The sequence below is a fragment of the Xyrauchen texanus genome, chromosome 48 (assembly GCF_025860055.1).
Source record: "Xyrauchen texanus isolate HMW12.3.18 chromosome 48, RBS_HiC_50CHRs, whole genome shotgun sequence".
Classification (NCBI taxonomy): Eukaryota; Metazoa; Chordata; class Actinopteri; order Cypriniformes; family Catostomidae; genus Xyrauchen; species Xyrauchen texanus.
Window position 1 is genome coordinate 11685311 of NC_068323.1, and position 25473 is coordinate 11710783.

General features: G+C 36.8%; 3 protein-coding genes across 3 annotated transcripts in view; 2 read left to right on the top strand and 1 right to left on the bottom strand.

Annotated features, from left to right (window-relative positions):
- The window catches only part of eps15l1a (epidermal growth factor receptor pathway substrate 15-like 1a), a 37256-nt gene extending 34211 nt beyond the window's left edge, over positions 1-3045 (bottom strand). The window contains exons 1-2 of the mRNA XM_052121796.1: positions 3009-3045; positions 2170-2211 (exon numbers count right to left, since the gene is read on the bottom strand). Of these exons, the coding sequence (XP_051977756.1) occupies positions 2170-2211; positions 3009-3035 (69 nt within the window). The 5' untranslated portion in view covers positions 3036-3045. The remainder of the gene's footprint in view (positions 1-2169; positions 2212-3008) is intronic.
- Positions 3046-4165: 1120 nt separating this feature from the next.
- On the top strand, positions 4166-17239 carry stil (STIL centriolar assembly protein). Its single transcript, XM_052121922.1, has 17 exons — positions 4166-4319; positions 4576-4662; positions 4846-4953; positions 5051-5166; positions 6895-7076; positions 8209-8450; positions 8580-8663; positions 8815-8901; positions 9409-9556; positions 10119-10228; positions 11559-11685; positions 11805-12863; positions 13840-13981; positions 14075-14276; positions 14774-14912; positions 15044-15333; positions 16105-17239. The coding sequence occupies exons 2-17, from the start codon at positions 4577-4579 to the stop codon at positions 16832-16834; spliced, it is 3852 nt and encodes a 1283-aa protein (XP_051977882.1). The 5' UTR covers positions 4166-4319; position 4576; the 3' UTR covers positions 16835-17239.
- Positions 17240-17528: 289 nt separating this feature from the next.
- rc3h1a (ring finger and CCCH-type domains 1a) overlaps positions 17529-25473 on the top strand; it is a 29950-nt gene continuing 22005 nt past the window's right edge. Inside the window, exons 1-3 of the mRNA XM_052121923.1 lie at positions 17529-17803; positions 22235-22665; positions 25287-25407. Coding sequence (XP_051977883.1) covers positions 22435-22665; positions 25287-25407 — 352 coding nt within the window. The 5' untranslated portion in view covers positions 17529-17803; positions 22235-22434. The remainder of the gene's footprint in view (positions 17804-22234; positions 22666-25286; positions 25408-25473) is intronic.

Here is a 25473-nt window from a genome sequence, read left to right on the forward strand (position 1 = left end):
TAGTTGTAAAAAGTTGCCGTGGCAGAAAAAAGGTCGGGAAACACTGGTATAATTTATGGCAAGGTCTACGTCTACACTAAAAATATATATATTTTTTGTTGGATTTATTTGAAATATATATGTAGCATTTTTGCATCATGCTTTTAAAGTAAATTCAACTTACGGTAATTTTTTCCAAAATGTTAAGATGTACCCAAAATATCAGTTAATTAAATTTTACTTACTTTAAAATGTATGTCCCATGAACAAATTACAGCTAATTACAGTAATTATACACTGGCGGCAAAAGTTTAGAATAATGTGCAGATTTTGCCATTTCAGAAGGAAATTGGTACTTTAATTCACCAAAGTGGCATTCAACTGATCCCAAAGTATAGTCAGGACATTACTGATGTAATAAACAGCACCATCGCTAATAGAAAAAAGTCATTTTTTTATTAAATCTAGACAGGCCCCATTTCCAGCAGCCATCACTCCAACACCTTATCCTTGAATTATCCTAAATTGCTAATTTGGTACAAGAAAATCACTTACCATTATATCAAACACAGTTGAAAGCTATTTGGTTTGTTAAATGAAGCTTAACATTGTCTTTGTGTTTGTTTTTGAGTTGCCACAGTGTGCAATAGACTGGCATGTCTTAAAGTCAATATTAGGCCAAAAATGGCAAAAAAGTAACAGCTTTCCCTAAAAACTCATCAATCAATCATTGTTTTGAGGAATGAAGGCTATACAACGCTTGAAATTGAAAAGATTTCATACAGAGATGTACACTACAGTCTTCAAAGACAAAGGACAACTGGCTCTAACAAGGACAGAAAGAGATGTGGAAGGCCAGATGTACAACTAAACAAGAGGATAAGTACATCAGAGTCTCTAGTTTGAGAAATAGACACCTCACATGTCCTCAGCTGACAGCTTCATTGAATTCTACCCGCTCAACACCAGTTTCATGTGCAACAGTAAAGAGAAGACTGATGTGAGCAGGCCTTATGGGAAGAATTGCAAAGAAAAAGACACTTTTGAAACAGAAAAACAAAAAGAAAAGGTTAGAGTTGGCAAAGAAACACAGACATTAAACAACAGATAATTGGAAAAGTGTGTTATGGATCTTAACCCCATTGAGCTTTTGTAGGATCAGATAGACTGTAAGGTGTGTGAGAAGCACAAGACAGTCACATCAATGGCAAGTGCTACAGGAAGTGTGGGGTGAAAGGTCACCTGAGTATCTGGACAAACTGACAGTTAGAATGTCAAGGATCTGCAAAGCTGTCATTGCTGCACGTGGAGGATTTTTTTGATGAGAACTCTTTGAAGAAGTTTAAGAAGTTAAAATTGTAATAGTAATTTTTAATGTTATTAATGTCCTGACTATATATTTTGACCAGTTAAATGCCACTATGATGAACAAAAGTACACATTTCTTTCCATAAGAGTAAAATCTGTACATTATTCCAAACATTTGGCAGTCAGTGTGGCTAATAAACTAATTAAATCCCCACTTAAGTTCCACTAGACCAAACAAACATTCTTAAATTATTCAAGGGCAAGGGTTCATGGGTGGTGGTGGGGTAGTGGGCTAAAGCACATAACTGTTAATCAGAACTGTTCAGAAGGTTGCTGGTTCGATCCCCACGGCCACCACCACTGTGTCCTTGAGCAAGGCACTTAACTCCTGGTTGCTCCAGGGGGATTGTCCCTGTAATAAGTGCACTGAACGTCACTTTGGATAAAAGCGTCTGCCAAATACATAAATGTAAATGTGTTCCACACAACCTTAGTTCTGTACTTGATTGTTTGAGTTAGTAGTACTTAAAATCTTAATTTTATGGATTTTAAGTTACAGAAGTTCAAGGAACTCACGATTATCCATTTACTTTATGTAACTCTCTAAGTTGATATTTTGTGTTGAACACACTGAAGAAAATTAAGTCAAGCTAAGCATGTAATAAATATGTACATTTCTATGGAAATGCTATTTATTTTTATACGTTATGGTTGTTTAGCATACAAATTGTTCAGTGTAGGATTTTGCATACAGTATTAAAAGATCATTTATTTCGAAAATATCCACTTTGAATCATAAGGTTTGATGACAGATGGGACTACAAACATGATGCACCAAAACAGATCAAATTTAATCCTGTTTTCAGATTTTGATGGTTTTACCTGTCTGTAAAAGTTCTCAAATACAGGGTTCCCACTTGACAGCTAAGAGAGGCAGAAAAAGAGAGTAAAGGATACTTGCTGATAAAATTGATCAATTCTGGTTCAAGATCATGTAAAAAAAAACGTTTCACAATAGATCTGTCTATCCATCTCATAGGTAGAGAACTATGCGATTTAATGTATGCATAATGTATGCATGCAAAAACAGTTTTTAATCCATAAACCCACAATTAAAATGCCACAAAATATACAAATAAAAGCATGTAAATCCATTACACTTTGTGATAAAACAGTGTTGCATAGAGATTACCGATACTCACTAATTCCCATCACTGCTAAAGCTAAACTAGCGGTTCAACGTCCGTTATCTTCTATGGGAGATAATAACTATGTTATAACGTTGTCTATTACCATTTGACATCTTACCTTGTTGAATATAAATTATAAATGCATTCTGAAACGTGACTTTATTTATGCAGCACCTTAAACGTTAATTTTACAGTATATTCTCTGATGATGTGTTGCGGCTAGCTACATTGCTTAAACCCAATTTACTATATTTGTCATTCATATAAATGGACAACATACTTACGTAATTGCTACCAATAGTTTATCGCAAATTTCAATGAAATCTACCTTCATTATCTCATATTGAATGACCCACGCGAGCTAACCGGCTAGCAAACTGAGGCCCGTGACATTTTCGCCTTAAATGACGATTAAACTACCCGGTGACACAAGCAAAGGGATTGATTCTTCACTAATTGAACGATAATTTTCCTGCATGTGGGTGTTTCTCCTCGAAATGCCCGTGAACTGGACGATTAAGCTTGTATTACCTGAGTGAGCGTCGCGAGGGCTGCCATCTTTTCCCTGTTGCTGCGGAAACGGCGGATGGAGGGATACTACAGTTGACTTAGTACGTAGGGCGTACTAATAGCAGTACTCACTAATAGTACTAAATACTACTATTCATATTATAGGCTACTTGTAAATACACTAATTACTTCTGGGTTAGTATTTCGAATATATTTGCATACTGTATCATACGTAGTTCACATTGTAAACTATTACAAAGAATAGTATGCACTATATATGATATACCCATATGGTATGTTGCACTTGATGCACTAGTTAGAATATACCCACCCACCTCCTTGGTATATGCAGTGCACACTGTGGTTGTGTGGGTGTGTGGGTGTGTGGGTGGGGGGTGGGGGGGTTATCTGTATGGATTATTAAGAGGAAAAATGTGCGCTGATTCAAATACAAATACATTTAGTTAAAAAAAATAATAACTTCTTTTTACATTTATAAAAGTTTATTAATTTCATTTTTGTTTACTTTTATATATTCCAGTTTGATACTGTAACTATAAATCATGAATTATCATGATTAGCTTGTGGCTGGCAAGCTATCAGTTGTCAGCGTGCTACAATGACAAAACCATACAATACATATTGCAAACGCTGTTCTAAAATAAAAATAAAATGTTTTAAATATCTCCATAATTATTTACGGCATAGTTTCACCTGGAATTCCATTTTTAATCTTATAATATAAATGTTTTTATTTTATTTTTTACAAAGTTGACCATTCTGATATAATGTTAAATACAGGATGTATAATGTTGACTCAAAGTCTATCAAATATGTAGTCAAGGAAGCTAAGACCATAAAGATACTGATATTAATACAGTGCCGTTATTGGCAATATAACAACATTCACTTGATGTATAACAATATCATAATCTACATGAGATTATAGAGAGCCATTCAAATGCGCTCATCCAGCAAGCGGGTCGGTTCCTGGCTTTTGATTGGTCAAGCGCCCTTCGTCAGTGAATTTCTATTGGCTGAGCCGTCCAACTGCAGCGCCCCGCCATTGGAACCTAGAAACAGCGCCACGATTTATTTTCGAGTTGTTGCGTTTGTTGAATGCGTTTGTCTTCAGTTGACAACAACTGGTATTTCTACCTTTTCTGGCTCAGTAAAGGAGTTCAATTATTAACTTTGACACGTCTTGGCGCGGTTAATACCGCTCGATAGGCTGGAAGGACAGTTTTAACACATATATGTCCGTAAACACACCCTCACGCGGAGCTGGAGTTAAAAATTAAAAACACGACGAAGAGTCCAAGCAGCTCAAAGGTAAGACATTAAACATCTTGCATCTTACATATGTTATAATGTTTATTGTTAGGGATGTAGTTTTTTCAATGGTATCTACTGGTGTTGCCATGCTAGCAAGCAAGCTAGTTACTGAACTTGCCAAACTTCTTACCACAAACAATTAGCATTTACTTTTCTGGTAAGTATATATTACATTATTCAGTTATTTAAGCACATATATGTGTGTATCAGATCAGATACGCTTTAAGTAATCGATAAATCTTGTTTTCAACAGGATGAATCGTGTTCAAGTGGATTTTAAAGGGTTGCCACCCCATATCCTGGAGAACTGTGTCAGACCAGAAACATTGCAAAATCTCAGGTTCTTACATATATGATGCTTTCAATGCTGTTTTTTTTTATTTATTCAACAAAATTAATGATTTAAATGGATTAGCATTTTCTTTGAAGGTCTTCAGGCATCGCAACTAAACTACCAGTAGAATGCATTTTTAATTGTTTAATAAAAGTAATGATTTCAATGGATTTGCATGGTCTTTTAAAGGTCTTCAGACAATGTCCTCACTCCTCTGGCATTCCCCAAATCTAAAGTTTCTCTCTGGGATCCAACTCCCAACGGTGATGTTGTGAGTCTTCATTTGTCATATTACAGGTGTGTTTCATGTCCATTGTATTCATGGATTTGAATATACAAAGAACGTTTTTTGTTTTTTTCTGTTGTGAAAGTTCTAACATTTGGCCTGTTTCAGGAATCCGAGACTATATCTTGTGGAAAAGGCATTACGTTTAGCTCATCGGCATGCTAGACAAAGCAACAAGCCTCCGTTTTGCTGTTTCCTGATGGGGACGTTGGCGGTCGACAGTGGTAAGTGGGTAGTTGACATGCCATGCAGTGTGACATGCTGTACATGCCATCTAAAACTATTTTATCATTTATGCTAGTTATTTTATGCGCTCATTTTTTCATAACCTCGTATTGTTTGAGAATATGTGAATTATTTGTACTTTATTCATTTTTCATATTGCAACAGGACATTTAAAATGAAGGTTATTAAAATTGGTAAAAATAAATAAATAAAAACGGATGAGAAATGACAAGTTTCATGACTTAATATATCCACTTACTTACACGTTCATATGAAAGTTAATCTAAAGTCTTGATGTTTCACAAAAGCATTTCTCTTAAGATTGTTATTTATATCTTCAGGTTTAGTGTGTCAATAGGAAACATTAATGTTAGACTCCCAAACATGACTTCTCCACATAGAAATGATTAGAATAGAAGAACAGGGAGCCCTGCGACAGATGTCATGGCCATCATAGAGCCCCCCACTGAACATAGTGTCAGTCTGAGATTACATGAAGAGACAGAAGCAATTGAGACAGACTAAATAAATTGAAGAACTGGTGAATTCTCCAAGAAGCTTGGAACATCTATCAGCCAACAACCAAGAAAAACTGTCCAGGTGTCCCTAATAGAATTGGGGCTGTTTTAAAGACAAAGGTGGTCACACCGAATATTGATTTAGCTTTATGTTTACTGGACTTTGTATGACATTAAGTGATCAATGAAAATCATTTATTTCATTATGTTTGAAGACATTTTTGAAGTGCCTAACACTTTTGCACAGTAGTGTAGATCAGGGGTTTTCAAAGGTTTTGATGCCAAGAACCCCCAAATATGATGATATCCTTACGAGGGACACCATTCCTAAAATATAAAAGCAGTTTTATATTTTCATGTATAATGCCCCAATTTTACAATAAGAAAAATGTGTAACATTGAAAGTAAATACATGGCTTTCATATTGTCGTTGCACTAAAAGCCAAAATAAATAATTAAAATAGGATCTGTGAAATATCTCCAAAAATATTTAAATTGTATGTACAATCTTTTTCATATCTTATTTTCACTATTAATGTTTGTATGTAAACCTGAAGAGAAAATTATTAATTCATATATATTTTAATTAATTCAAATATATTTTTAAAATGCTTTCATAATAAACATTATTCTGACTCCGCTTTACTGAGAATCTGTTCTTATAACCCCCAGTGAACAAGCAAATAAAAGTATTTTGAAATTTGTTTTTTTTTTTTTTTTCTTTTTTATCACAAACTTACTATGGGCTGTCAATAGAATAATATATTAATGATTAATCTCATGATTTCCAAGCAGTTTTTAGAAAGCAGAATGAAACCGTAATAATGTCAAATATGTTAAGTTCAAACTTTTTTCTACATTAACACTTTTTCATTGTTTTTATGTCATTTTAGGGTTTATGGCCTTACGTCGTCATGGCAACAAAGTTGTAAAATTGGATGTTGCTTTACACCTAAAAGTTTAACTGATTTGATCACAATTATGTCTATACTTTTGAAACTGTTTGTATTTTAACATGTACAGATTGGCCCCATTATATGTGTTTCACTATAACCAAGATTTTTACTACTTAATCTTTTTTGGTAGTTAACGTTATGCCACAAATGCTGTCGTTTAAGATGAACTTGTAATCAATCCAGAATATTCCTTTAAATGTCTTGATTGCATTTCACTTCATTTTATTAACTACTATTTTTCTTGGTCCTTTAGATGAGGAGGGTGTGACGATCACCCTGGATCGTTTTGATCCAGGCAGAGAGCAGACGGGATGCCCTGGGAAAGCACCAACTGCTTTGCTCCCCGGAGACATCCTTGTGCCATGTGTATTTGAAGGCCAGCATGTTCCTGGGAGTACAGTACACTCAGGGGATGACTTGAACATCTCATTTAAGGTAGCTGTTCTGAAGTTTAATCTATAATTGGTGGCCGTGCATGTTTAGGATCTAACGACTGTTAATGAGGCTCATTAGCTCTTTGCTATGGCAACGTTTTGAGGCCAGATTAATCAACTTCACTGTGTAACCTGTCAGTAACAGCTGTACTGATTGTGACTGAGTGTTCCCTTAGATGATCATAGTTTTAAACATGTAGTAATTGCATTTTTATTGTTTAATATTGGGAGTCTGTTTCAGGAACAAGTCTAAACCGGTGAAATCTATACATAAAAGGCATTTGAAATATAGCATAAATAAATGATTATGGCCTATTAAAAAAAATGGGATCTTCATTTTCTTTGATAAAAATCACCCCCTGGGACATGAAATTACCCGAAGTTATATATATACATACAGTGCAATTTAATTAAGAGGATTTTTTTTTCTCTGTTAATTGTTTAACATGGAATGAATCTGGCCTTGTCAATGTTTTTAAACTTTGAATTTAAGGACATTTTAAATTCTATAATTTAAGCAAAACATGCTTTCCATACTTGTTAAAGGAGTATTCTGGATTCAATACAAGTTAAGCTCAATTGACAGCATTTTCTGGCACAATAATGATTACCACAAATATTAATTTTGACTCGTCCCTCCTTTAAAAGATAAAAATTCGAGGTTACAGTAAGATGCTTACAATGGAAGTGAATGGGACCAGTTTCTGGATGGTATTTTTTTATAAAAGCAGCAATTCTTCTGTTAAAAATACTTTATAATTTGAACTGTGAAGTTGTTTAAATTGACGTTTTAGGGATTGTTGACTACATCGTTATGGCAACCAAGTTGTAAAATTGTCTATAAATTTACACAGAAACGGTTTGTAAGTTATTTTATCACCTGATAACCAAGTCAACTTAGCCAATTTGTTCCTCCAGTAATATATATTTATTATTATTTATATATTTTTTATACATTTTGGGTAAATATTGTTGCATAACATTTATGGTAATTTCAGATACTCTGTATATTTGCTTTGATTTTTATTCGAAATATCAGAATTATATTGGCATATCAAGATTAATCAGAAAATCTATATTTTTACCCACCCCTAATTACCACTAATGCTTATTGTTCCTGGGCCCCTTTCTAGATGCTTCAGCATTGCTGTTGTAGCAAAGAGACACTGGAGTTGTCCAAACTCCTCACCCTGCGTGCTCACCTCAGCTGCTCTGAGAACATGGACAGACTGACCTTTGACCTGTCCTGGGCAGCAGTCACTTTGGCCTGCACGCTGGATGCTGTTCCTGTCCGGACAGTGCCTGTTATCCCTACCGCACTTGCCAGGAACCTCAGCAACCCAGCAGGTGTGGCACAAAACAGCAGGAAACGTGGGTAAGTAATGATATCCATTTGCTTATGTGGCATTATTTTGTCCTCGAGGGCTGTGAAATGGCTTTGTGTGTTTTAAAATGTGATATCTTGTCTCTATTTATGTTTCCTATGGTTGAAATGCCCCTTTAGGTTTCTTACAATGGATCAGACCCGGAAACTTCTCCTCGTACTTGAATCTGATCCGAAGGCTTACACTCTCCCACTAGTAGGAATGTAAGTTACTCTATTTATTGTTTAGAAATTGATCACTTTCTTGCTGCTTTATTCTGCCTGTTGGCCGGAATTGTAATTTGGCTCCATTAATTACATGCTTTGAATCCTGCAAGATGTTCAGAGTAGGTGTGTAACAGTTCTTCTCCGGCAGATGGCTGAGTGGTGTCACACACATCCATAATCCCCTGGTGTGGGCGTGGTGTCTGAGGTACCTGTACAGCTCTGCCCTCCAAGATAAGTGAGTGTCCCCTCCATCTGTTCTTTAACTCCTTTGGGGTCCTTTAGACAGTTGGGTCCAAGAGGGGCTTAGATTTAAAATAAAAACAAAATGAAAATAAAAAGTTTATCAAAATGTTGTAGCTTTCTCAAAGCCTGATACATTTCAACTGATGTAACCACAAAAATACATATTTTGTTCTTTTTTTTAGCCCATGTTTCATGATCTAATCAAATCCTGATGGATAAAATCAAGTCCTATGCAACACTATTTTCTGCTAAATATTATTTCACTCATAATGGAATTTAAATTAGTTGCTAATGCTGCTTCATGTTGTTTTAAAAAAGCAGTCTTAAAATCTGTTCTATAACAACCCATAAATAACATCATCTGTTTAGAGAAACATATTTGTAATATTATTTATTGTAGTTATCAGTGCAATCACGGAAAATAAAATCTCTTCCTTGGTGTTAGAATCTTTCATCTGTGAAAATCTACACTCTTACACCTTTGGGTTTATTCTTCCAGAGTGACGTCAGAGGGAGGCACTTTCCTTGTGGTTCTGTATTCTTTGACACACCGGGATCCTGAGTTCTACCAGTGTAAACCATGTGTAGGACAACAGCAAATGAGCTTTCAACTGCTCACCAGCAAAGAGTCATTCACACTTTACAAGGTCAGGAAGTCCATCTAGACTGCCATCAGTTTCCTTGGAGATAATAATATTAACCATAGTCCAAGTAGATGCCACATTTAATTTGGTGGAAAGAAAACAACAGAACATACAGTGCAGTCCATTCAGCATCTAAAACTGTTGTGTACCTGGTGTTGATCATTCAGCTCAAGAAACATTGAAATTATACCTTTTACTAGTGAAATAAAAAAAAAATCTGGAAAACACGTGTTGTGAAAATTAGACATGACGGATCACCTAGAGAAATACTGTGCGACATATTGAACAGAATTCTTTTCATCATGTCCTCATTTTTATCTTCTGCAAATTAAATGATGCATCTACTCTTAGGTCTATAGAATTAGCAATCCATACTAATAATTTTTGCTGTTTTCTACATTAGAAATGAGTCATCCTTTTAGATAACATTCCAATTGTTTATCTTTGGACATACTGTGTTTTAGTGTGCTAGTGTATTGAAATCATCAAATGTTTTCTTATGTAGCAGTACAGTAAGATGTATTTCTAAATTTATACTTTATACTACTTATTTTTTAATACATAGAACGTAGAGCCTTCTGAGGGGTGTCCTCTTCAGTTTGAGCTCAGTGCCGAGAACCAAAATCAGGAGACTGTGCTGTTTCAGGAAGTGCTGTCCCAGTTAGTGTTAACAGGGTAAAGTCTTTGTTTTTCCTCAATTTTATTTCTAATTATTTTTCATCCATCACTTGTGTGTGTGTGTGTGTGTGTGTGTGTTTATTTATATATATATATATATATATATATGCTCAACCCCAATTCTGAAAAAGTTGGTACAGTATGGAAAATGCTAATATAAACTTCTATATATGGAAATGAGACAAAATATATGTGTGTGTAATATATATTACACACTTGCTTATATTTTGTCTCATTTCCATTTACACATGTGTAAATGGAAATGAGACAAAATATATGTGAGTGTGTGTAATATATATATATATATTACACACGCGCATATAGTTCCATTTACACATACATCTATATTATTAATTTCCAATCAGATGATTGCAACACACTCCAAAAAAGTTGGGTCAGTCAGAGTGTTTACTTACATTATTTATTTAATAACACTTATTAATTGTTTGGGCAATGAAGACACAAGTTTAAATGGATATTTCACCCAAAAATGTATATTCTCTCATCATTTACTCGCATGCCATTCCAGACACAAATTAAGATTTTTAGAGTAATGTTTCAGCTCTGTAGATCCATACGATGCAAGTGAATGTTGACCAGATCACACAAATATCTCACAAAGGCATCATAAAAGTAATCCATAAGACTCCAGTGGTTTAATCAATGTATTCTGAAGTGATCCAATGTGTTTTTTTTTTTTTAGGTAAGTTCACACCAAACTGTAATTCCTTTTTCACTATAAACCTTGACAGCAGTCTCCTTGGCAATAGTGATTTCAAGCTCGATTACCCATCCTATAGCACCATCTAGCGCTCTGTGCACGCGTCAAGCACTAGGAAGTGTAATCTAGCTTGAAATCACGATCGTGCCTAGAGACTGTAATGGCAAGTTGTACAGTGAAAAAGGAGGTATATTTAGGTTTGTTCTTACCAAAAACTAATTGGATCACTTTAGAAGACATTGATTAAACCACTGTAGTCTTATGGATTACATTTATGATTCCTTTATATGATTTTTGAAGCTACAAATATCTGATCACCATTCACTTGCGTTGTAGAGCTGAGATATTCTTCTAAAAACCTTCATTTGAGTTCTGCAGAAGAAACAAAGTCATACACATCTGGGATGACATGAAGTGAGTAAATAAGATAGAAAAAATTAAAATGATCTGTTTAGCCAGTGAAATTTACCCCAGCACATTTAGAAAAGAATATACAAATCACTCCTTTTTTGTTTTAAATTGCTTCCATACTGTTCCAACTTTTTTGGAAATGGGTTGTAGATGTGAGCGACAATATGACTATATATCTACTTCTTGCACTGTCAGGAGGACTCTGGCAGTATCTGCAGCGGCTTCTCAGAATAAATTATCCATCAGTGATCATGACTCTGGTGTAGAAGATGAAGACCTTTCTCCTCGGCCATCTCCAAACCCTCATCCTGTTAGTCAACAGGTTTGTTAGCTTGTGACCTGCATTTCAGAATGTTTAGACCCCTCATGTACCTCTCAATATTTCATGCTGTATAACTTGCTTTATTCCTGTGAATTTCCTGTTAAAATATTTTTCTTCAGACAAGACGGGTTCATCCTTCAGTACCAGAACTCTCTATGGTTCTAGATGGCAGCTTTTTGGATGGGAATATGGTAAATACACAAGACTCTGCTCCTCCTAATCACAGCCAATCAAATGTTCAGTGGAGGAACATTAGCCCCACCCACCAGGGCCACTCAGGGTTGAGGCTTTTAGACCAAGGTAGCATCCCTGGACCTCCTCCAATCCGAAGACCACTAACTCCTGCTCTTTCCCATCCGAAAAACAAACTACAGGCTAATCCTGGACAGCAAACAACAAAAATGAACGTGAGTCGGAAATCATTACCTTTGATGAATAGAAGATCAAAAGATGGCTCCTCAGCATCATCGGTGTCATCCTCCTCATCTTCTTCCTCGCCAAAGAATGCTGCTTCACCCAATGGCTCATTTCATCAACAAAGGCCACGTTCTTTGCAAAGTCTGCCATCCAAAGCTCAGCCAGCCATGTATATTGGACCACCATCATCGGGTCACAGCAGTTCCAGAAAGAGTTCGGTCATACCTGGGCAGACCCCCATCCTTCATCCTTCTCAACACAGGCTCTTCCACAGCACCCCAGCTGCCAACCCTTGCAGTTGCTGCACCAGCCAAACTGGCCATGGTCCTATGTATCAAAATAACACATGGCAAGGAACACCTGTGTATCCTGCTCCAGTGCACATGGCCATCAACAATTCTTGTGGTCATCATTGCACATCTGAGAGTGTCCCACCTGGGGATCACTGCCAATCCCCATCTCAACAGTCTCCGGGATATCATCTTTCCCCAACCAAAAGTCCTGTTTGTCATGCAGCTGTTCCAGTCCATTACTCTCCATCACATGGTCCATGTGTCCCTGCAGTCAATTCCAATAAAGGTTCTGTTGACCAAGTAGCACCTTCCTGTCAGGCCCAGTGCTGCCAGGTACAATATAGCCATCCAGCAAGCTTGGACACCCCTGTGGCCTATCCAGCCAGTGGGACTATGGGACTCCTTCCTGCTGACGCCTACAGGATGTTAATGGATCAAGAGCGTCAGTTAAAGCTGCTTCAACTCCAGGTTTGTATCTGTACAGAGCCCCGTAGAGGACAGTGAGTGAATTTATCAGTTTTGCGTTCCCTCACAAAGTTCTGGGTTCCCATGCAATTTGTGTAGCTTTATTCATCAGCATAGTAAGACTGTAGTAACTTAGTAAGAACTAAGGATGTACAAAACTACCAATTTTCACAATCGTTTAGTCGGTCGGTTGTTTAAAACAATTCAACCGGAGTGCTTCAGTGAGATCCTTGCTTCTCATTCAAACTACAAGATAATATTGCGGGTACAACTAGTTCACAACATCAAGCAGTTTAAATAATTTTTACATCAACTATTTATTCAAGCAGTGTTAGACAGAACCAGCAAAAGACTTTAATCTCTTTACAACACCTCACAAATGTGGGAACATTACTCAAAGCAGAAGATTGAAGGTCTGACAGTGATAGTCTTAAAATGTTTTGTTGATGGGGTGCTTTGCATAAAAACACTAAAGAATTCAAGAGACAATTTTTTGCAGAAGGATCAAGCTATTGTCACACAAAAAATGCTCTCTAAGAAGTTGCATCAATTAATTTGAGAATTGCATTCTCTATTAAAACCACCACCACTAAAAATATTAATGTTAGTAGTCAACACCACTAATCAAATAGTCAGTTGTTAGAGGACTAGTTGATTAGTTGACCACCCTGGCACATCCCTAGTTAGAACTATGGTTTAAAAACTGTGGTATGTTTACCACAAATTAACCATGGTGTTACTATACTAAAACTAATGGTTTTGCCAAGAGTATCATGGTTAAAATATTGTTACTGGATTAAAACCAGGGTTACTTTTCATAAGGGATGTGAAAGCAATTGATATTATACTAGATCAGAAAATAAATTCCCTCCCTGTCCATAAAGGGGCTCCATAGTATTTTTGCTATGCATATGACTTTTGTATTAATCTGTTACACCTCGTCAGTAGTTCAGTTTGTTCATTTTTTTTCTTTTAACAGATCCAGAAACTACTTGAGTTTCAGAGCAAGTCTCCTCCAGTACCATCTGATGAGCCTGACAGACCACAAGAGAGAACCAATCAGATGCCAACATCTCCTGCACGACCAAAAAGAACAAGTGTTAGCGTTGCTGTAGGAACAGGTACTTTCAACATAAAGGTCACTTGGATCAGTTTCCAGTTCCCTTTATTATGATCTGTCCAGAAATTCTTGTTCATCATTGTTTGTTATTTAGGAGCCAGTTTGTTTTGGAATGGGCCTCAGGAGGCCTCTGCACACGAGGACTCAAATCTGGAATGGCGAAGTGAAATGGATCCAAAGACTGGAGGTCAAAATGGCAGTACAGTCACTTCCAGGCTTGGATCTGATAATACATCTCAGTTCTCTGAAGAGCAGAGGCCGGAATCTCCTCTACAGACAACATCTCCACAGCACGAGTAAATATCAAATATTTATTTCTTGATTGCCTTTTTCCTGATGTGTTGAGGACATTTATTGTCTATTTTATTTGGACCAGATGTCAAACACAATTTATGTGTGTAGTTTTAAGTCGGTAGTTCTAAGTTTCTTAGTTCTGCAGGAAGTAGAAATACCCATAAATGGGTAATTGCTACCCTTTTATGAACACATTGTTTTCTTAGCTGTGAAGATTAAAATAAGCTTAAATATTGATTTAATGGCTTAATGTTAAGTTTATTGTTGCAATTTTAATTAAGATTCATAAATGGATTCACTAGTATTTGGACTTTGCCGCCTCTAGACTTGAACTTGACCAAGGATTGACTTAAGTTTAAAAAAAACTTAGTTTTCATTGTAAGATTGTCACTCAGGGTGTTCTTTAAGTTAAGGTTTTTTTTGGTCTTGACGTGACTGTGGTGGACTCGAACCTGACACTACTTTTGCTTTTATTGTTGATTTCTTTGATTTTATACAGAACATCATCTGGTTTTGGAGCCCATTCATTTCAGAGTCCAGAGTTGGGTGAAAGTGCTAGCATGTACTGTAATTCACTGAGAAAAAATCTCTCGGAAAGTAAAGCAATGGATGATCCAAGATTTTACCAAGAGCTACTGGTATGGCCAAATTATAACATATATTCACATATTTAATGATGAATAGTGGAGTGTTATAAAACAAATGTATTTCCACAAACATATTATAAAGGAAGTTTTTATTTTATTTATTTTTTTAATTCTTCTTTAAGGGACAGGTAAGAAGTCGTCTGAAAGATTCTGCTAGTGAAGAGGACAAGGTGGAGCAAGACCAACAGAGTGTCCAAAACAGACAAAGTCTGTCCCCTGTATGCCTTCAGTCACGTAAATCGCTGCCAACTTCCTTCATGCCCGAGTCTCGGAGCACAAAGCAAAGGGACACTCCACCAGATCAAGACCGAGTCTTAAGTGCCACTTTGAGACAACTCCAGCAGTTTGGGGTGAACATGGAGCTAGACTCTGCCCAGGGAAAGACAACACGTTCAACTGTGGAAAGTGCTAGGTATAGACATGGTCAATCAGTATGTTTACATGTAGTTTAAATATTCGATTACAGTGGGACTAAGACAATACTTTTTCTTTTTTTAAATGTCATGTATTTGCTGTAGTCCGACTGAAATCATAACCGTCTGATTTATGCAAAGCTGGACTAACATACTTGGATAATCCAATTGGAGTTCTGTTTTGTCCAGCTTGTATACACATCAAATAGACCGCAAATGGCCTCACTGTCGTGCGCATGCTCTGAAAAACAGAGGTGATGCACGAGCAGTATTAACCCCGGAAGTTGAATGCAACACAAGCACGGTAGAGGTATCACGGCGAATGCTAGGAACATACATTTTTATTACCAGTTTGAACCAAAATTAAAAAGTAAAGAATGTACAAAATATACAATGCTGATTTCACACCAGCTAGATTTTTGTGTACGGTTTTGCACACTAAATTGACACAAAAGGTCAACATCAAAGTCTCTTTGTCAGCTGGCTTCTTTGCAAGATAACAATGATGCAAAATGTCAACATCAATGTCACATTATCAACTGACTAAGTTCCTGCAAATATTTGATTACGCATTGTGTATTGTTTACTCTGACAGACTGATGAAGACTGTAGTTTGACTATGCAAAAACCCACTGTAGCTCGATCATAAAGCTGTGTGTAAACGTTCTGAACAACTGGCTGTTTTATCAACCATATTTGATCATTTAATGTTTGGGCCTTAGAAAATCGGCTTTCTTGCTAATTTATTTTCATCAATATCTTCTCTTTAGCACCCTCGCTTGCATTAACCCTGAGGCAGTGATCCAAAGACTGGCTCTTTCCGAATCTGTTGGGACCAGTATTTGGGGACCTAGCGGCAGTGTAGACCTCAGCCTTGAAGCCAATGCCATCGCACTTAAGTACCTAAGCGACTCTCAACTATCAAGACTCTCTTTGGGTGGTCAATCCTACAGCCCATGCCCGGACCCCAGTGCAATTCTCCTGAGAAGATCCTCTTCAGAAAAGAGCAGTGTTGGACTCAGTATATTGTCCCCTAGTAATATGTCTCTAGCTACTTGTAAGTACATGAAGAAATATGGACTCATTGAAGGAGAAAACAGCAGTGAGGAAGAGCGAGAGGATGCAGTTCTTATAGACTCTGCTATTGGGTGTTCTGTACAGCATGAAACATCAAAGAATGTGAGCGTTAGGCTAGAACGTGAAGATCAAAGTGCTGAGGTACTAAAGAACATTACAAACAAGCAGCTTCAACCAGTCGCCAATCTCCATCCATCTCCACTGGACTCTCAAGAGCTGTTAATCCGAGATTTGCGGCCCAAAATGCAGCTTCTTGTGCTGGGAAGTACAAATCCGGAGAAGGAAAATGTCACAAAGAACATTCTGCCTCAGCCCAGGACTTCATCTAAAAACAAGAGGACACGGGAAGTCTCAGATCCTCAGGGATCGGTGGGAAATTTCCTGGATTTGAGTCGGTTACGGCAGCTGCCCAAACTTTTCTGAAATGCATCGTGGGGATTTTAAGAAAGGCCACAGTGCCGAAATGTGTAAAAGGGATTCAAGGAATCTTGTCTTTCGATTTTTGATAATAATCCCTTGTTTTGGTCTTCCACTGATTGTTTACACCTTAACATGATTTTATTTTTAAAAGTGTACAAGCTCGTTCCACGGAAAGCTTTTAAGTATGTTTTATTGTCTGTAACCTTCGTCTTGTTTTGTCTAGCTCAAAGGGGCTTTAACTTTTTTCTTTCTGGTGGAAACTTTAAAGGTTTTTACATGTTCTTATGTGTCATTTACATTTTTTTTTTTTTTCTTATACCAATTTTAAACTCTTGACAATTTTCTTGTGTTTTTGGAATTCTCTCAAATTGTTCCTCAAAATGGGTGCAAATAATTTCAATGGAGATGAAAGGGATTTTTTTTTTTTTATTATTATTATTTTTTTAACCTTATGTATGTATGTATATTCCTTTGTTTATGTATCTGTTTCTCTCAATTAAATGGAGTGATGTATTCTTTTTATATAACTTTTTCTTTTGATTTGCATCTGTAATTCAGGTGTCCTGATGGAGCCAGGTTTGTTCAAATTTCTAACCCTAAATATTTGATTTTGAGGTGTAGGTGGTCCCACATTGTTTGAACTTCGGATATTAATGACGCCATTTCTTCTCAAGTGATTGGACTTAAAAATGAATAAAGGAGGGCATAAAGTCCCACAGATTGCATTGGAGGAGGGACTCAATCCAAATCTAGGGACTAGCAACTGCTTAGCAATGCACTAAAAACCAGTCAAACCACCTTAGCAACCACAAAAGCATTAAGAAACATCCCAGCATCGTGATGGTGAATTTTTGCATTGACAAACATTTTGTTCCATCTGTGGTTCAGTCACTCCAAAGAAAGTTTCATTACAGCAGCAGGCGAAACTCACTCTCGCCCTTCTTCTGCGAAAATTGAGCTGAACCAAATATTGTAAGTACACAATTTACTCCTTATATCATGTAGTTTTACTGCCCTTTAACTGGTATGATTATAAAATAATAAACACAACGACTTGCACAATGTGTACTAATCAAATGGCTTAGGAAAACCACCAGGCATACATTAGGATAGCCCGAATTGCTTATAAAACGATCAGAATTACGTGTCTGAAATTAATATAGTAAAAAAGAGTCAAATACTATTACAAACAAGTTTATGACCGAAGAAGCTTGAGCAAAGATAGCGTAAATGCTAATGGTCACGATCACAATTTAGGTGTAAATATATTTTATATTCAGTTACAGTTCAGTTTGTTGGCTTTAAAATAATTATTTTAACATCTATTATTACAAACATTTATGGGGTTTGTATTATAACCACTTTCTTTTGTTAATACGTGATGTTTAGCTTTGAAAGCTACAGGCTTTGTTAGCACACCGGCGCTGTTTTTATTTTATTAATATTCAAATTTCTTGTGGGTTCAAAACCGCCCTGACGTTGTAAAATTTACTATTTTATTTTTTACGCATTTTATGTTTGAAACTTGATTTATGAGGCTTCTTATTTTTAATACTCTTGCTTTTGTTTATAACACCTGCAATTTGTCAACCTGCTAGCTGACTAGCTTAGCACTTCTCAGACCATTTAAGAGAACTTTATAGTTCTTTAGGCCTTGAATATAGCTCTATACATTAAATAAACGCAGTTATTTAAAGATTGGAGAATTTATTTAGCTATTTGCTCATTTCAACTGTGAACTGCATTGTCAATGGGCTTTGCTCATTCTCCCATTTCCTGAAGGGCCTGATATTGGTGATGATGAATGGAAATCTAGCATAGTTTCCCAATAAGCCTTTTTTCAGGAGTTCTTGGGAAGCATATGACTTGAAAATAAATTTACTTTCCTTCAATTTGGCTTCTTTCATGATGCTCAACCAATCACATGGGAATGTGGTGATGCACTAAAATGCTTTGTTGCTGTCTTGGCACAGATCTAATTGGATGTGGTTTTTAAGAAACCAGAGGTGATTAAACAATATATCATAATCAATATTATATTAATCATGTAATACTTCCAAGTCTTTGTTAAACAGCTTTAGGGGATTTCCAGTGGATATAAATGGCCTGATATTCTCTTGTGTCTTGTGCCTCAGTATGCTTTGAGCAATGGTAAGATTTTCCATGACTACAGTAGCAAAGCACGTGGGTTTTGGAAGTATTCTTCATTTTGAATTAAGTAAACCAGCAACAGAAATGTGAATCAGCTATCATTGAAGTTTTACCTTTAGTTAGTCAAATATAATCCAGTAGATAAACCGTGTCATTGCCACCTGCTGTCCCCTCTTATGTATCCATTTTTAAACTAATTGCTATCTCATGATTACATTGCATTTTTGCATCAGTCCCTAGTAAGGGGGATACTTGGAAATACAGTTTACACATTACCAAGCTACCTTTTTTAAAAGGCTTGATTTCTGGTACTACCATGCCAGTTTATACACATCCCACACCAGTATCACCACAGAGGTTACTTTTTTTTTTTTCTTTTCTTTTTTTGGGTCAAAACCATTTGATCACCCCACTCACATACCTATTTATAGTCTTTGGGAAATCTGTGGTGCCAACGAACCAGTATGATATACTGAAAGCAAGTGGGTGTGCCCACTTAAAACGGTGCTTTTGATGGCTGCCAAAAGAGGAAGTACCTTTGTTGCATGGGTGGCTGCTGAAGATAACAGCATGATTTTGAATCTTATGTATACATGCGACTATTAGGTAAAATGGCGCATGTTATGAAAGGCTTTAAAAAAAAGTTCAAGTTGAGTTGTTTCTACTGAAGGGTGTGATTCTCACTCTTGTGCATGATAGAATGATGGTTAAAAATACAGCAGAAATTCTTGCAAAAGGTAAGATGAAATTCCTTGTGATTTGCTGTTATTACAATGGGGGTGGTGATTCCCAAAACAATATAGAATATCAGAAGTTATGTTTTAATGAAGCCTGCACCATTAAGATTTTTTGCATTGTGTCATTGTTTTCAGGACACTAAGCCGTGTTTTACTTTTGTATTTGTTTAATGTATTGCAATTTTTTTTTTTTTATTAAAATCTTGAAAATCTACTTAATAAAAATAATATAGCATTGTTTTTACATAGTCTTAATGACTAACTTTTTAATTTGTATTTATTATTATTATTTTATTTTTTTTGCATTGCGGTAATGTGAATTGGGATTTAAATGTTCATAACTGTCATGACAATAAGTACGTTTACATGCACGTTCTTACATTATGCTGTATGCTCGACAATGACAACGTGTATGCTCATGAAACCACGTGAAACTGCTTTCCTTTATTGGTGTATGGTCATAAACGGCATAAAAAGAAACCGATGGACACCGTACATTTTTGTCCATCACTCCAATTTCGTGTTGCATGTAAACACCTTAAAGGGATGGTTCACAATTCTCTCATCATTTACTCACCCTCCTGGCATTCCAGATGTGTATGGCTGACTTTATTCTGGAGAACACAAATTAAGATTTTTAGAAAAATATTTCAGCTTTGTAGGTCCGTACAATACAAGTGAATGGGTGCCAAAAGCTCTAAAATCTGATAATATAAAATTTGAAGCTCTAAAATCCACAAAGGCATCATAAAAGTAATTATATGATACCAGTGGTTAAATCCATATGTTCGGACACAAAAGTATAGGTGTGGGTGAGAAACAGATCAAAATTTAAGTAATTGTTTTATCACAAATTCTCTTCCCTGTATATCCATGAAGAATGTGAATAACCAAAAACAGGTGAAAGTGAAGGATAAAGGACTTAAATATTGATCTGTTCATGACAATGTAAATAGAATCAAAACAACAGTGACCTCAACAATTAATAGTAATAGAGAATACATTTCTGCTTGATTGCCATTTTATTATGCCATTGTTATCTTTGTTCTAAAACATTTTGCAGGAGCATATAGAGGTAAATTAATGTAGTAATATTTTGTTTTTGCTGCCATCAACAACAAAGCTTTTCCACAATTCCTGACATTTAATCGTTGAAAACATTCCCTGTCTTAGGTCAGTTAGGATCACTACTTTATTTTAAGAATGTGAAATGTCAGAATAATAGTAGAGAGAGTGATTTATTTCAGCTTTTATTTCTTTCTTCACATTCCAAGTGGGTCAGAAGTTTACATTCACATTGTTAATATTTGGTAGATTTTTTACCTTTTTTAACTTGGGTCAAAAGTTTTGGGGAGCCTTCCACAAGCTTCTAACAATAAGAAGTATTATAACACCAGAACAATAATCTGGAGAGGTGGTGTTGTGGGCTAAAGCACAGAACTGGTAAGCAGAAGGTTGCCGGTTCGATCCCCACAGCCACCACCATTGTGGCCTTGAGCAAGGCACTTAACTCCAGGTTGCTCTGGGGGGATTGTCCCTGTAATAAATGCACTGTAAGTCGCTTTGGATAAACGTGTCTGCCAAATGGAGAAATGTAAATGTAATGTAAATAAGATGCTGGAATTTTGGCCCATTCCTCCAGACAGAACTGGTGTAACTGAGTTTTGTAGGCCTCTTTGCTCGCACACGCTTTTTCAGTTCAGACCACAAATGTTCTATCAGATTGAGGTCAGGGCTTTGTGTTGGCCACTCAATACCTTGACTTTGTTGTTCTTAAGCCATTTTGCCACAAATTTGGAGGTATGCTTGGAGTCACTGTCCATTTGGAAGACCCATTTGCGACCGAGCTTTAACTTCCTGGCTGATGTCTTGAGATGTTGCTTCAATACATCCACATAATTTTCCTTCCTCATGATGCCATCTATTTTGTGAAGTGCACCCGTCCCTCCTGCAGCAAAACACCCCCACAACATGATGCTGCCACCCCCATGCTTCACGGTTGGGATGGTGTTCTTTGGTTTGCAAGCCACACCCTTTTTCCTCTAAACATTACGATGGTTATTATGGCCAAACAGTTAAAAAAAAATTTTTTTATTAGACCAGAGAACATTTATCCAAAAAGTATGATCTTTGTCCTCATGTGCACTTGCAAACTGTAGTCTGGATTTTTTATGAGGTTTTGGAGCAGTGGCAGCTTGCTTGCTTTTTTTTTTTTTTATTATTATGTTGATAAAAACACACATAAAAGTACTCAAACACAAAAATCTTCCATTGGCTGTTATTGGAAAAAAGCTAATTTATGTCAGAGTAATGGCAGCAGGGCAACAGTTGCTAAGGCAGGATTGTTCAGAAGCGCTTTCAAGGCGGAGCTTGGCGAAGGGTTAAATTACAATATTTCCTACATGACATGAATGCACCATAAATGAATATGTGGTGTTTTGCTAAACTAGAACCTTATTTACAGTAAAATCTCATTGTGAATTCTCTCTAATTTGTGATTTGTTTTGTTTTACAGGTTATGTTTTTCACACTATGTGCTGAACGCCCACAATGCCAGAAAATAATTAAACAGTTTGATCTTTGGAAGAGCATTATTAGTTCCAGTGGAACCTATAGGACTTGCAATATCGTTTTACTCAAAACGAATACAAAAACAAATGCTGCAATAAAAGAAGATCTGTGGGACCAGTGCATCACAGACTGTGCTTTGTTACAATGCCTGTGCAAGCTCCGCAATGGACCGAGTTTCTGTTGTGTCCCATCTGCATGCAAACCTTCGAGGAGAGCCACCGCAAGCCCATCAGCCTGGGCTGCGGAGACACTGTGTGCAAAATGTGCCTGAACAAACTGCATCGCAAGGCCTGCCCGTTCGACCAGACCGCAATCAACACGGATATCGAGCAACTGCCCGTCAACACAGCCCTTCTACAGCTTGTTAGTGGACAGGTGAGTCATGAAATGTGCAGGGAGGGTCCTAACATATTTGTTTGCCACCCCGGCTAATGCGGAATGAATAGCAGATTTCACCAGAGTTATCATGGTCAGAGCAAGGGAACTTAGAGTTTATGCAGTCTAAACATACACACAGAGCTTCCTTACTGATACGCACAGTTCCCTGACAGTGAAAGCCAAGGAGAACTAGAAGGACAACAACCGTTGAATCAACATTGTTTACCTGTCATTCCCAGCCCAGATCTTCAGATTTCTGTTAAATCATTCTACGATAGGCACTAACCAAACACACCCTTGGAGATGTGTAGGCCTCTCATAGTGATTATAGAATCCACATATTGGGATAATTTGAGTTGATCGCAATCATTTTGCATTTTAAATTCTAATTTCACATTGGCATCTAAATTACCAATTATTTTGCGAAATAAGCATTTTTTATGGTCACTTCTTGCAATAATGGCTAATCACATTTAGCAGGCCAAAATGTCATATTTTGCCATTATGTGGGCAAAGTACTTGCTCCACTCCCTATTCTTGTTATTTAAAACTCGCATGACGTTGTTATGAGAACCATTGCTCAGCATGATGTGTGAATGTTTTCTGCAAGTAGAGGAGGAACACATTGAGGAATGCTGACAGCATTCAAAAGCTCATCTGTTCTGCCCAGTTATGTCAAGAATGCAAACAAGGCCTTTTTGGCATACAAGTGTTATCTTTCGTTGTATGAAAACTAGCTAAAGGTGTAGGAGGACTATCTTTGGTTGTACAAGCACAATCTTTAGGTTAGGTGTACAGGAATTATCTTTCGGTGTATGATAACCATCTATAGGTGTATGAGAACTAGCTTTAAGTGTACAGGAATTACTTTTAGGTGTACAACGACCGTCTTTATGGCTCTGATATTGAAATTCTTCTTTGCTCAGAGCTAAAAAGAAGTTCAAAACAGTCGTGCAACGGTATACTGTTTGGAAACATTCAGACATTGGCCACACCGCTGGGGGAGGCATTTAGAGAAGCATTTATAAGTGAGAACGCACAAGACTACATGTAAAACATCAACTAATATGAAATGAAAATGTGTTGTCAGTGACTACATGCCTCATTCGCTAAATAAAACGTAGCCGGAGCTGCTGTTCCGCTTAAGCAATACTTGCATGTCAGAGCTTTTTAAAGGAAACACCTTGGCAATACAGCGTTACTCCATTAAAACAGTCAAAAAATTAGCAGAAAACAGACAAAAGAGTGACGATAAGACATATCTCATTGTGTAAAGATATGGGAGCACTTAAAAGTGTTTGAGTAGATTTGGTTCCTTTTGTAGACATATTTAAAAAAACATTCCTGACATGGTCTTGGAAAATGTGTGTACGTGAACGATTTGACAGATGTTTGTAGGTTTGCACCAGCTTGGTAACTGCATGCCGGTGTGTTCATGTTGATTGATCTTAACAGAAAGAAGAACCGGAATTAGCTGTTGGCCTCAAAGTACGTGGTGCAAAGGGTCACACCCATGGATGATGTAGACCAATGATAGTAAGGTGTTTAGCAGCCTGGTCAAAATGTTCCTGAGAGTTTGTGCTGGCGAGCTGTTTCAACCCACTGAAACAAACTCAAAAACAACTTTTTGGCCAGATTTGCTCGAAATGACGTCACACATGTTTGTTCTTAGTTTTCACTTTAAGTATATTGAGGCCTTTAGGTGTATGGTTAACTTTAGGTGTACAAAAACTATCTATAGATGCACAAGAACCATCTTTAGGTGTTCTTGTTATCTATAGGTACACGAGAACTAGTTTTAGGTAAATGAGGAAGACTCTATTGGTGTATGATAATTATTTTTAGGTGTACAGGAATTATCTTGATGTGTACGAAATCTTTCGGTTTACAAGTATTATCTTTAGGTTTCCAGGAAGTAGTCATGGGCATTTTGGTGTAATTTGTAATCACATACTCAAACCCACAATAAATTAGTACCTGATTACTCGTAAATTAAAATGCATGTTCAAAATATCCACATATGACACTTACGTGAAATGTATATTTAGTTTTATCCATAAATGTAACCAAGAACAGTTTCAAAATAAGATACCTATGCTTTTCTTTTGGGAAAACAATTGAATGAAATATACGCATTCTTAAAAATGGAACGAAAATTATTTACGAAATAACAGCAAAAATTCAGTATTTGCGCTCAACTGGAGCTTACATAGAAACCAATACTGATTTCTTCTTCTCTCACCCAACACCTCAGTGGCACAGCTGCAGCGCCTGCCAGTGGACTCAATTGTAACTGCTGGATCTGGTGAGAGATTCAGAGGTTAAACAGTGTATTTCAGGGCTGCCCACGGCAGGCAAATGCACAAAGGGAAATTAATTTGCAATATTCGAGTAGTGTTTTATTAGTCGAGTAGCTGGTGCAGAGCAAGTACTCCATTACTCATTCACTCATGCTCATCCCTACAGGGAACTATCTTTAGGTGTATGGGAATTATCTTTAGATGTATAAAAGCTAGCTATAGGTGTACAAGGACTTTCGTTAGTTTATGAGAACTATCTTTAGGTGTACAATAATCTTTATAATGGAACGTTAAATACTGTTATCTTTTCTCCCACAGGTTTCCACTCCTCAGCCTGTCACATTACTGACAGCTGCAGAGGACATCAAGCACTATGAGGAGTCTCGCACATGTGTGGAGGACCTGGCCCTCTATCTCAAACCCCTCAGCAATACCAGAGGTCTCTGCATTTTTCTTAACCAATAACTATGTTAATGCTTAATTCATTAAGCATTGACCAAGTGAC

Bases quoted from the DNA above. Each gene is read 5' to 3' on its own strand.
- stil (XM_052121922.1), top strand. From the start codon at position 4,577: ATGAATCGTGTTCAAGTGGATTTTAAAGGGTTGCCACCCCATATCCTG. The intron at 5,167-6,894 runs GTAAGTGGGTAG...TTGGTCCTTTAG, and splicing joins GACGTTGGCGGTCGACAGTG to ATGAGGAGGGTGTGACGATC. The intron at 14,913-15,043 runs GTATGGCCAAAT...TTCTTCTTTAAG, and splicing joins GATTTTACCAAGAGCTACTG to GGACAGGTAAGAAGTCGTCT.